The sequence below is a fragment of the Calliphora vicina genome, chromosome 2 (assembly GCF_958450345.1).
Source record: "Calliphora vicina chromosome 2, idCalVici1.1, whole genome shotgun sequence".
Lineage (NCBI taxonomy): Eukaryota > Metazoa > Arthropoda > Insecta > Diptera > Calliphoridae > Calliphora > Calliphora vicina.
This window is the reverse complement of record NC_088781.1, coordinates 96,890,822-96,904,990: the sequence shown is the minus strand read 5'-3', so window position 1 is coordinate 96,904,990 and position 14,169 is coordinate 96,890,822. Positions and strand designations below refer to the sequence as shown.

Below are 14,169 nucleotides of genomic sequence, written 5' to 3'. Positions count from 1 at the left end.
GCAAATGTTGGAATTGTTAGTTTATCGCACGTGGGCAGGTCAGAGGTGTAAATCAAATATAACGTAGGTCCTAGTACACTTCCCTGTGGAACGCCAGCTCTAATCTTTTATTCTCTCGTCACATAATCATTGTACTTAACTCTGTAAAGCCTATTCGATAAATAAGACTCCAGCAATGTATGAGTACATAGTGGTAGTAAACATTTGATTTGATGTACTAGACTTTTATGCCATACCTTGTCAAAAGCCTGAGCATCGTCTAAAAAGATGGCAGAACAATATTTCTTTAATTCAAAAGATTTTCTAATCTCTCCAGTTAAACGATTGACCTGTTCAATGGTGCCATGATGTTCACGAAAATCAAATTGGTGTACTGTACTATCTTTTCCTGGAATATTTTCTCGAATAGCTTCGACAAACAAGGGAGTAGGCTAAATCGCATTAAACAATATAGAAAGCACAATTATTGCCACATTTTTTAGGTTTTTAATCATTGCTGGCGTTATTAAATCATATCCCGGTGATTTTTTCAAGTTTAATTTATTTTTAATTACTCTATTTACATTCTCAGGACTAATATCGAATTGGGCTGCATTAGCCATTGTTGAAGCTGGCAATTCTTCTAACTAAAAATCATGTGACGTGGATTTGAGGCTTTTTCTATAGATCTTCGTGCCCAGGTTCCGTCAGCTTTTCTTAAAGCGCTTTCTGCCTCTACCGGTGGTTTAATGTTCCTCGTTGCCTTCCAAATAGAGAAATTTGTGTATTTTGTACTCGTCAAACTTTTAATATAATTTTCGTTTATGCGATCCTCTTCTAAATGAAGGGATCTTTTCAGTTTTCGTACTGCTGTGGACAGCCTCTGCTTTGCAGCAGGTGATCTATTATTTTGCCATTCTCTTTTGAGTCTTCTCTTTTCGAGAAAAAGTCTTTCAATATCCGAATTTGTAATAGTATTCGTTTTTGGAGGGATTTGGCATTTGTTCCAGATCCGAAACAATCATTGACGGTGCTACCTATGTCTTCCCCACACTATAAATTAGGATTTGTGTGGATATGACAGCTGATATATTTCCTATATTTTAGTCTTAAAATACAGAGTCCTTAAAAAATCTTGGGATGTTGGGTCCAGTGATGTGATATACTTTTTTGAGAAGTCTTTGCTCAGCTCGAAAAAATCCCTATTTTTCCCTACGCGCTCAAAAATTGTCTCTATAAAAATCCTTACAATTTTAAATGATAATACTCGTATATCAACGCAAATAAAACACTTTCCCCTTATTCATAATCAATTTTGAATTTTATAAAAGGTTTATAAATCAAAATTTCCATATAAATTTTGTTTTATAAACCTGTAATAAATTTAAAAATTTATACATATATATTCAAATAAATTCACTTAAAATCACAATCATTTCATTGGTTAAAAAAGTACTTTTGGATTTTGTTTGGATACTAGAAAAATCATTTGTTTGACTGGTGATTTCCTGACAATCGTACAGGTTTAAGAATACCATTATTTTTAAATGAGTTTCGGTACACTGGAAGGTATAACAATTTTTACTTTTGACTTTGTAAAAAAGAGCGGACAATGCAAATTGAAATTAAAATTGTATGGTGTTGCTTATTTCTTTTCTTAGTGCTAAAATGGCGGCAAGCGATCATTCAAAGACATTTGATATTTTGTAATGTGTCCGTATCAAGGTGCATTTAATAAGGTGCCATCGGCAGCACAGCTGATTATAGAAATAGTACGCACAAATGTCAAACTACATATATAAAAAATATTCGTCCGTACGCCCGTATGTCAAACTCTATATATAAAAAATTAGTGAATTCGCCTGTATTTATTTCAATTCGCCACTGCTGCCACCTAGTTAAATACGCCTTGGTCCGTATCAAGAATTTTATTTTTACCCCCTGCCTATACTTGACAAATATTTATCATAATTTATCGTTAATGACGTTTGTTGTCAAAACAAAGTTATCTGTGCAAAAGCACTAACAATTTTGTCATAACGAAGCAATATCTATATACACTGATGGACAAAAGTCACCGCCATTTCCCTTTAGAATGTTTAAAGGACTACCACGTTATAAATATAATTGAAACACAAAATTTTATTTTTTCAACAAAAACAATAATTCATTTTAATTATACTTCTGTTAAAACAAGTCTTTTTAACTTGCGTGGCGATCCTTTATACGTCCTAAAGGGGAAATGGCGGTGAATTTTGTCCACCAGTGTATATAAAAGAGTAACGTTACTGACTGATTCATCATCGCACAGCCCAAACGGCTGAAGCTAGAATCATGAAATTTTAACTGTGGGTTCCTCCCTCCCCAAAACGATCCACTAAGAATAGATTTATGGAAATTCGAACGTTTAGGGGGTAAAAAATGGTAAATTCGGTAACCTTATATCTTCAAAACTAATAAAGATACAAAAAAACTTAAAATTGCATGTTACTCCATTTAAAAAATAAGCTGACAGGTGTTTCGTACTTTTTCGAAATACGAACCTTTTAGGGGAGCAAACGGGTAAAAACTGTATTTTGGTACTTTTTTAGCACCCTATGTATCTTTTAAACCAATAAGCATAGAAACAAATTTTAAATCGTATTCTTTACTTATCAAAAAATAAAAAATATAAGTTTGGTACTTTTTGGAAATTCGAACCCTTAAGGGATAAAAATTGTGTTTTTTTTTTTGGTACTTTTTCATAAAATAAGTTTTTCTATAATTTGACATAGACATACGAATATTTTATTATGAGCTCCCACAACGATACAGTAATTTATTTGAATAAAATTTTACCACCGCAATGGGGATAAAAAACGTACCAAAAAGGGGATAAAATCGGGAAAATACATTTTATTTGAAATTATTAAGCCAATTTGATAATTTTTTTAACTAACAGGGTGTTATTTGGAACTCGAATGCTAAGGTGTATATTGGGCCAAATCCGGGTAAACAGTTTGGTACTTTTTTAAACTTTTTCTTTATTCTCATGGTTACTTTTTTTGAATTTTCTATAAACCGAAGAATTTCAAAACTGCGGTTTCGGTTTTAAAAAATTGAAAACCGATCGGTTTCGTTCTTTTTTCGGTTTTGTGATAATTTATTAAATATTAAGTGCTTTAGAACCAAATTAGTTGATAATATAGGAAATGATATACAAATTGAATATTCAAACTTGACGGGTTATGGTTTAGTGAATGTGAATTTCAAAAGTGATAATCAGAGGTACTATTTATTCACTGCAATGGTACCTTTCGAATATTTTATAATAATAAACCTAAAAATTTAAAATTAGGCACACATGATTCTGAATGAATTTGAATTCACAAAAGGTGACTTTGGTGGTAACTTTATTTAGCATTTTCTATAATAATGGACCTCGAAACATGAAATTAGACATTTACAATTAGTTTCACAAATGGAGACTTAATAGTGCTATTTCCTTCTTCTAATTGGGGTGGCGAAGCGCACCGGGTCAGCTAGTCAGGTATAAATTAAGGTTGCCAAATTAATATATTTGTGCCGCATTATTGAAATTTTTTTCCCTACGGTCATTTTTTTTGCAGAAAATCCGTACGAATAGGGATTTTTCCCTGCGTATAACATCACTGGTTGGGTCTCTCAAAATAATTAATAATTGCAGGAGAATGGTCAGAAGATAGATCATAGAATTTTTCTGTGGATATTGCATTTCGAATAATATTTCCACATATGGCAAAGTCTATTAGATCAGGAATTTTTCTAGGATCAGTTGGCCAATAAGTTGAAGCAATTTTTGCGATCAACTAGAGCTTTATACAGCTGTCTACCTCTGGGATTTACCAATCGCGAACCCTAATATGTAGGTTTGGCATTGTAGTCTCCACATGCCAGAAACCGATCTCCTAGTGTTATAAAGGATTCTTCAAATTTCTCCTTGGTCATCGAAAAACGTGGTGGGCAATATATACAGCTCAGAGTTAATTCCCCAGTTGGGTATTCAAGGCGAATAGATGTTGCCTGCATATAATCCTTTGAAAACGCATCTAGGGCATAGTGTCTCAATCTCAAGCAGAGTTTGAGGTAGTGCATTAAATATTTAGTGCACTAAGGTTTCCACTAAATCCCACTATAGTGACAACATTTTGATTTTCCACTATTTTTCATCACTATAGTGGTAGTGTAAAATATTTTAACTATTTTAACTATATTTTAATTAAACATTTATGACCGATAAAGTCCAATTTAAAAAAAAAAAAACAAAGTATACATAGGTGTTACGAGACAGAAGATATTTCTATCAACCTCTGTATACTTTGTGAGAAAAACGCGGCATCTGGATGCCATTTATTAATTATATGAAATATGTACAATGTAATTAAACACAATTTTCTTTAATTTACGTTTAGTTTTTCATTTCGCGATTTTGATAAATCTGTTTGGCAATCTTCAATTAAATTAAAAAATTCGATATTATTATCGATGCCATTTTTCTTGACACTACTGTTGTCGTTTTATATTGATAAGAAACAGCTGTTTGATATACCACCACTAGTTGATTACTGAACATTTGCATCAAGGCGAATCTATAGAAGGTGACGACAGAAGAACAGCTGATTATTTTTTTTATTCAGTTGTTTAGACAAGTGAACTGTCAATTCACTTGTGTTTGTTGTGGCGAAAAATACAACAAACCCAAAAGCAAAAACAACCACAGGCAACTTTGACAGTTCACTTATCTTTTTACAAAAACAAAGTACCTGTTGTTTTTGTATATGTTGTATTTGTTGTAGTTCTGTCGTCACCTTCTATAAATTCGCCTTGATTTGCATAGTCAACGGACAGATTGTGCAATAGCTTAAATTAAAAGTTTTATATTTTAAGAAAACAAAATGTTCGGAATAAACAAGTTTCTTACAGTTGGAACTAGGCGTTATTTGGCCACGGTAAATGAAAATTTGTTCATATTTAGTTATAAATAAATATTAAATTATTTTTATAGCAAACTAAAACATTGCCAGCTCAGGTGCGTATAGTTGAGGTTGGACCAAGAGATGGCTTGCAAAACGAACCAAAACTTTTGCCAGCCGATGTAAAAATTTCATTAATTGATCAATTGTCCGAGACCGGCTTGCAAACAATTGAGGTCACAAGTTTTGTCAGTCCTAAGTGGGTGCCTCAGATGGGTGATAACGCTGAAGTATTGCAAGGAATTCGTAAAGTAGCAGGCATTTCTTATCCAGTGTTAACGCCAAATCTAAAGGGATTTGAAAGTGCTTTGAAGGCCGGTGCCAAAGAAGTAGCAGTATTTGGAGCTGCATCAGACGCATTTTCACTAAAGAATGTCAACTGTACTGCTGCTGAGAGTATTGAACGATTCAGACCTGTCTTGGAAGCAGCAAAACTGAATAATGTTAAAGTACGCGGTTATGTTTCTACAATTGTTGGATGCCCATATCAAGGCGCTATACAACCCAAAGATGTCGTAAAAGTTGTCGAAGCTCTATACGACATGGGATGCTATGAAATATCACTGGGTGATACTATTGGTGTTGGTACACCAGGTACAATGCGCAAAATGTTGGAGGAAGTTATTCGCGCAGTTCCGGCAGATAAGCTGGCTGTACATTGTCATGACACTTATGGCCAAGCATTATCAAACATACTTACATCTCTCGAATATGGCATTTCAGTAGTGGATGCATCCGTTTCCGGTTTGGGTGGTTGTCCTTACGCTCGTGGGGCCTCTGGTAACGCAGCCACCGAAGATGTCGTTTACATGTTACAAGGCATGGGTATAGCAACTGGTGTCGATTTGGATAAATTAATTTTGGTTGGGCGTTATATTTGCAACGAACTTGGAAGACAATCCGAGTCTAAAGTTAATCGCGCTTGGAAAGGTCCACAAGCTTCGATCAACTAATGATGTACAAAATATGTGTACAAATTTAAGAATATTGTGATAAAGAAAACGATGGCATTTAATTTTTTGAGCTCTTAGCGGAAATAAAATAATTTTTCAATAAATACTTTTAATTATTAACTGCGTTTTTTTGCGAAAGTTCATTTCCATGCAAATTCATTAACATTATATGGAAAATACCAAAGTATACCAAGTATACAGTACGATTCTTTGACAGCAGTACCTAACTCTAAACATGGGTTAGTGAAAAAGTACCTAGCTCTAAACATGCTTTAGTAACAAAAATGTACATGTGTTAGTGCCTTTTTAACCCAGCGGGAAAAATTATTCAGTTTGTAGGCCTTCTAAAAGGCATTCTTATTCATTCTAAAAGATCCGATACTCATTCCACTCTGCCTGCTCTTAGAAGGTGTTCATGAAGTCCTATGGAACCCCTTCTAATAACAAGTGAGTAAATGAAAATAGTCTACATCAAAAAATTTTCAACAATAACCCAGCGGGAAAAATATGCAGTAAAGAGGCCTTCCTAAAGCTGAATTCACCCATGAGTTTCTGAAACATTTTTTGTTCGGAACATTTTTTTTATATGTAGTTTGACGTTCTATTTTTGAGACTTCAAACTACATATAAAAAAAATTGTTCTGAACAAAAAATGTTTCAGAAACTCATGGGTGAATTCAGCTTAAATGCCTCATTTTGCAGACACAAGGACTTCTAGCCGCATGGCAAAATCATTTAAAATTTACACAGCGTGTCATTGCGAGCCAAGGCCCAGCATACTCGCTGCTGTTAGAGGGCTAAGAGAAGGCCTACTTATGACGGGCTACTGGATAAATTTCATTTTTATTGCTAAACATTACAAAAGGCGCATCAATAAATGTAGAAACCATGTATTTTTTACAAGAAATGGTAAAAAGTTGACAAAAGTCGAAAATAGTCGAAAAGTCGATTAACTAAAAAGTCGGAAGTTCGAAAAGTCGACTTTTCATAAATTACCAAAAGTCGAAAGTTCGAAATGTCGACTTTTAAAAAACGGAAAAAGTCGAAAGGTCGACTTTTTGTTTCAGCTATAGAACCCTATTATGGATGGCAACTGAACTTCAGTTGCGTTGTCAGTTGCCTAAATGGTATTACATATGGCAACTGGCAGCATCATTTTCTGTTGTTAAATGGCAACCAGAAATTTGTGGTTGACCTCTGGCAACGCAACTGAAGTTCGGTTGCCATCCATCAAGGCGAATTTATCGGCGAAGGAGCTATCGGACCACTCATCTACAGTGATCGAAAGACTCCCTTTATCTTTAGTTATTTGTCGAATTTCAGAATCAATACAATTTTTGTAAGTCATTATTACTTATTTAAATTTGGAATTATGAAAAATTTTAAGCAATTTAATAAATTTAAAAAAGGTACGGAAAAACTGTAAGAGGTATTGACATAATTTTTTCATATTTTTAAAAATTTGAAAATGGAGATTCGAAACGGCCGTTAAAAAAACTATTTTTGTTGGCCATACCTGCGAATAGGTTAACGATATCCTAAGAAGACAAAAACTCAAACACAAGTAAATACGGATATATTTTAAATAAAAATTAGCTTTTATTTTAATTTTTCCCGAAATATGTTAATTTTTTTTCTAAATTTTTTGTTCAAGTGGCCTGAAACACGTTAATGGTCTGGCGAATTTGTAATAATTTTAAAATTTTTTAACCAAATTTTGTCATTTGTATCTCATTACAACGATAATTGCAAAAGTATTTATTTAATAGCAAAATTTTTAAAAAAACTGAAAAATTTGCATTTTTCCGAATTTTAGCGATAATACAGTTAATTTCCATTTTTTTTTTATTTTATTTACATTAATATAAATAAATCTACATATTTCTAGAAAACAATGCAGAAAGTTAACGAGTTTCACCTATTTATTCCATATAAATAGTAACATTTTGCATATATCTGAACTTTGGACCTCGATGCGCGCCCAGATTTGTCCGATTTGGCTCAAATTTTCAGGATTTAACTTTTAGGCCTAGTGTCACAACATCCCACCCGGCACTCTTTGAAATCTAAAAAAAAAAATCGGCTGTCACTCTAATGTACATTTATGTGATTATTCTACATAAAATTGTTCGAATTATTCGTTATTCGAAAATGTTAATTTTTAAATTGTTCGAATAATTATTCGTAAGAAATTATTCGATTAATCGATCGATCATTATTCGAATGAATACCCTAGTAGAAGTGTAATAAAGTGGTTCGGTATATATTTAGTCAGAAAATCAAAGTTAAAATATCTAGCATAGTAGAAAAATAGAAGGTAATTTCATTCTCTATTTTTTCAAATTCTATTTCTGACATGCTTAAGGATTGTGAAGTTTTCATAAAAATAGTAATACCATATTAATTTTAAATTTGCCCATCCTTTGAAAAATATAAAAAAAAAAAATTTACTTTCAAATTGGGCTGAAAACAAAGCTAGAGGCGCAATTAGAGTTGTCAAATATTCGACATATTCAAAAAACCGGTTTTCGAATAATTCGAAAAAGCGTAATTTTCAAACACCGGTTTTCGGTTTTTTCTATAAAAAAAAACCTGGGGCCGAATTACCGCACTCGTGATCGAATGAACTATCGTATCGAAAAATAATTTCGATATCGTAATTATAACCAAATGTACTAAATTTCATGCTCGATATCGAATGCCGTAATCTCAATTAAGATAATTACGATCGATTTTACTCGATATCGAATGCGGTAATTCGGCCCCTGTTCGAATAACCGGTTTTTAGCCTTTTTTGTCAATTTAAGAATTTGGGTATAAATTAAGGCCCTAATTTTATAAAACGCAACGCCTCCATTTTCTTTGCGTTGCATTACATTACAGTTAGTAAATCACTGCGTTCAAGCAAGTGACTGCTCGCGTTGTAAAATCTGATTCTTACGTTATTGTGATTGTAGTTGTTTGAAATTGTACATTTTATACAACGCAACGCTTACTTTTTTTGTCACTTTGATTGTCAAAATTAACGCTTCAATTTTCATGGCGTTAGTTTAAAAAGTGGTCAAATATTCTTAAAAATAAAATAACAAATATTTAAACATTTTGAAATATAATTATTTCTGAAATAAACATACTTATGTAACTACTTTAGGCTTTGACTAACATCAAATGTCTGCCCAGTACCGCAATTCTGTAAGATTTTATATATTCCTACCGATGTCGTTAAGTAACGAAAAATATCGGTTGCTCTAACGAATTTAATATTCAGTATTTGATGTTAACGATTTCTCTCGGTAATACATATTAACGACGAATATAATTAAAAATATAAATTTCAATATTTTTAAAATTAAAAAAATCATTTTTATTATTACCCAGTAGGAAAAATCGTCGTAGACGACATTGTCTTTGACGATTTATGTAAGACATGTCTTATATCAAAGACAATTGATGACTAGATTAGCGACAATGTCTTGAATGTTGACGAAACGTTGAGCGACATTATCTTCAATGTGGTCTTCTATTAACTTATAGCCGAACATTTCATGGTTATGATGTAAACGACAAACTGAACGACATTGTCTCTCTTTTAGTCGTCCACGATTTTCGCGACATTTGTTCGAAAAAGTCTTTGACGATTTGTTCTGGCTGTCCCTCATATGTCGTCGACGAATATACATTGTCGTGCACCTATCATTGAGGATGTCTTGAAGACGTGCCCAACTGGGTATTTATTAAAATGTTCACTGTATTTTCGTGTTGGTAGATAAAATTGTAGTCGTGTGGATAAACAATCGCATTTATATTTAAAAATCAAACACAAGAACAAGAGTTTTTTTTCTAAAAATCAAAGTAACCCAGTGTAATCCATGTCTATGCCACCACAAGTGATCATTCAGAATTTAGATATTTGTTGTTATAAGGACCGTCGAAAAATTCGGATGAATTTCCTTTTAAGAAAACGGTCTTAAAAATGATTTTTTAGCTTTTATATAAGTTTATACTCGTATCACAACGCTAAATAAATTGCTCATTAAGAAATTTGAACATTATATACTCCAGAAATGTGTTAAATAAGGATATTATGCCCCATATAAAAGTTGCTCTTAAAATTCGAATACTATTTTTTAAAAGCAAATGATAATTAAGGCAAGTTGATTTGTATATTTAAAACTCAAATCAGTCTGTATCTAACGAACACAAAAAGGTTGACCAATCGTACTTTCAAAGAACGTCTTATTTCAAATATTTATTTTACAAAACTAACTTCTTAACAATTATCGTTATGGCTTAACTAGAACATTTTATTTGTTGTTAACCTGACAAATGTCGTTATTTACCGACTATTTTTAACGAAAATAATCCATATAATTCAATTCGGAGTATCTCTTAACGATAAGTATTGTTAATGCATTAAACACATTCAAGACAACAGGCTACACGACTACACGAACACAAATTCTGCTGGTTACAGTTGTAGTCGTGTGGCAGCTACTGAATTATTTTAAAGACGACAGCTACAAAGTAAACAGCTGATTAATAATTCAGTGGTGCCACTTTAATAAAAAATAACCGTACAACATTCCAAAGTATTTAAGACTGAAACAATTATTTTGAGTAAAAATATATATATGGATATAATTAATTATGTACCTGTTATTAATTTATTTCAATATGGTTATCAGAAACTTCTCTTAATTAAGTAAAAAAAAATATATTTTTTTAAGCACTAATTTGATTTACATTTTTTTATTATATTAGCAACACTATTTCTGTTTTGTAGTTGACAAAAATAGAAATTAGCCTAATTCGGCTACATCGGCATGAGTAGTCGTGTGGCCGTGTAGCTGTGCTGTCGTTAAAATAATCGTCTCCATATAAACGTGTGCATTTTATTTTTGACAGATTGAAGTTGGTAGCCTGCTGTCTTGAATGTGTTTAATGCATAACTTATGAATTTTAATAACTTAACGACAAAATTTTGTCGTTAAAAAGTTATAGAATTCCTGTACTGAGCTTCCACAAGTATCGTTCTCTACCCCAGCAGAAAACTTCACTTTTATGTTTTTAATATTTATTTTGTTATATTTTTATTTTATGGATTCAAAAATAAATAAACGCCATACAGCTGTTTGGCTTACAGCATTGCCAACACGATATAAGTACATCTTTTTTTATTTTAAATTTTAGTATCAACTTATAGAAGTAACATCGTAATATTTCGGCGTTGACTAAACGCAATGCCGTAGTGATTTATAAAATTTTATATTTTTTGTTACGCGTTCACAACAGCGTTGGTGAAGCGTTTAACGCAAGTGATTTACAAAATTAGGGCTAAGCTTTATTTTTTTTTATTAAAACAAATTTAAAAATCGTTCAGTCTTTCAAATATTAATTTAACATATAATTTAAATTTACACATTAAATTGCATTGTATAAAAGATTTAATTCAATATTTTTGAAAATTTATCCAAATAATTAGAATCTAGTTTTAAGTAGCTAGTTCTTGCAATATTAGTTCTTTTGTGTGGATTTTGAACTTCTTTTAATGTTAAACTGAACTGAGCTTCAATATATGATTTGATAAACTTTAATTTAGTTCTAACCAAAATGTATATTAAAAAATGTTACTACATACGGTATAACATGGTGAATTTATTACAGGTGACGTTAAAAAGCCATATTCACCCCTATCGTGAAAAACATGTGAAATTTATGTTCCCATGAAATATCCATTTCCCTCGAAGGGAAAATTGCTATCGTGATATTCCCATAAACATTTCATTCACAATAGTTGATTTTGTTCGTAGCAGCTGTTTATTGTTTACAAAATTCCATCTAAAAATTTCTCAACATGGGGAATTCAGTCGTAATTCAGCTCTGGGTGGAGAAAGAGCTCGCGCGTCATTGTCATTATCGCTTAAGGGCAATCAGGCCGTCCCTTTTTCGCTGCCTTCGAGAGTTTTGCGGCTCACTCTCGCATTGGATAATGATTGGCTTCGTCTAACTGTACCGCGTTACAGTTTCTCGAAGTTTGCATTGTCCACATGCAATCGTTTTTGGTTTTCATAACCTAACTTTTTAATAAATGATTTAAAGTTCCAGCTTCCTATATGAAGATATAGGTCGACTGGGAACTAAAATCAACGTGGGATAACCTGGCAATTTGAGAGTTTTTCAACTCCGCCAACCAAATTTAAAATTCTAAAAAAAAAACATGGGGAATTTTTTCACGTGAAAGTTGATGAACTGAAATGGGAACATATTTCATGTGAAATGTTGATTCGCGATAGGGATGATTATTTTTTGCTCGATATGTTTTCTGACTTCTATGTATCTGTTAAAGTTTGCTTACCTTGGTTTGACCCCTTTCACACTAGGCAAATTAGTTGCGCAAGTCTCTTGCCCAACAAGAAAACAGCATGCAAAATTTTCTTTTCCTTAACCCGACATTACCTCTAGCATCTACAAACACAAGAAACTTGCGCAACTAAAATGCCTAGAATGAAAGAGGTCTTTGTTAATTTAATTAAATTAACAAACGAACAACACGAACACCGGTTTGACAACTCTAGGCGCAACTGAGAGTAAGCTGAGAGTAACATACAAAATATACCAAACATACAAAACAGGTCTTAATTTTTTGAAAGCAGCTATGCGATTAGAGAACTATTGTCTAAAGTTGAAATTTGCAAAATAAGTCTACTTCGGAAGGCTCTGGACGACGCACTAAAACGAATTTTGATATTATTTTGCTTTTATAATATTTCAACAGATGTTATCTTTCAGAAAAATATAAAAACATTATTTATGTATCTTTTTCTTATTTTCTGTATAATTTAAAATTAATGTATGTACTTTTTTCGAAAAAAAAAAAAGGCGAAAAAACCGACTTTTATTTTTTTTTTTAAGTTTGAATACACATAAGGATTTTCTCTTTGCAGATGATATACAACTTTTATTTTCTGGTCATCTTCAGCTTCTTGATGTGTTTCAATATGATATAAATCTTATATTATCTAATGTTTCTGGATGGATGAGAGAAAATAATCTGAAGATAAACCCTGCAAAGACTAAAGCTATGCTTTTTAAACCGCATGGTTCCGAAGTGCATTTATCTATTACAGTTGATGATGAACCTATTGAGTTCGTTGAATGCATCAAATGTCTTGGTATTAAGCTGGATAAACATCTAACTTTTTCCCAACATATTAATTTTCTGAGCTCTAAAATTAATTTTACTCTAAGGAAATTATATTCCTTAAATTTGTATTTACCACTTTCTATTCGAAAAACTATTGCACATTCTTTTCTAATGTCTAACCTATTGTATTGTATTGAAGTTTATTCTGGATGTAATGCTCATGAGTTTAATAAGTGTTTACTACTTTTTAATAGAATAATACGTTATGTCTATCAATTAAAAATGCATATATTCTTTATACATCTTCTTAGAAATTTTTTTAGATAACTTAAAAAGAATAAAAGCTCCTTTTTCCCAAAAAAATAACGAAAAATCGCATTTTTTAATTTTTTGAAATTTAAGCATAACTTTGGACTCAGTCACTATTTTTAATCAATTTTTTCTTTATGTTATATATACATTTATTGTTAGTCCTATAAATTAAAAATAGAGAAAATCGGAAAATATTTGAAACCGCGGTCATCAAAAAACTGGAGTAGGGTGGGTAAAAATGTTAAAAATGTATTATTCAAATGCCAATATCTCTTACGCTATAAGAGATAATTGACAGCTACGAGGTGTTATATGTAGTACTCGACGAGAAGATTCTATATATATCTACAAACGAAGAAATATTATTATTTTTAAAATTGAACATACCCGAGGTCTCCTAGCAAAAGAGGTCTTGAGCTCCAAATCTTCTCGTAAAAAACCGGAAGCACGATTTTGATTTTAGAACCATGGTTTCTTCTAGAAAAGTTCTTAGAATTTTCCGTAGATTACGAATTTGCTATACGCTTAGTAGTCAAAAAAATTGACCCACCCTAATATGCATCCACTAATGTGATTTAATGTAATTATTACTTTTTTCTTAAAGATTGCAATGAATTTTAAAATTATACAGCGCTAATAGATATTATCATATATGAAGTTATTTACACACACATATGTACATATAAGCAATTCATTTTTGTAGTCAGCCTCTTATGTATTAATGAAATTATCTGTAATATTGATTTAAGTTGCCTATTTTAACATATATATTTGCTAGTCTACCAACTAT

The 14,169-nt window shown here is 31.9% G+C and overlaps 1 protein-coding gene across 1 annotated transcript; it reads left to right on the top strand.

Moving 5' to 3' along the window:
• Positions 1 to 4,824: 4,824 nt before the first annotated feature.
• On the top strand, positions 4,825 to 6,043 carry Hmgcl (hydroxymethylglutaryl-CoA lyase). Its single transcript, XM_065501483.1, has 2 exons — positions 4,825 to 4,946; positions 5,003 to 6,043. Exons 1-2 carry the CDS (start codon positions 4,893 to 4,895, stop codon positions 5,921 to 5,923), a joined length of 975 nt encoding a protein of 324 aa, XP_065357555.1. The 5' UTR covers positions 4,825 to 4,892; the 3' UTR covers positions 5,924 to 6,043.
• Positions 6,044 to 14,169: the final 8,126 nt, after the last annotated feature.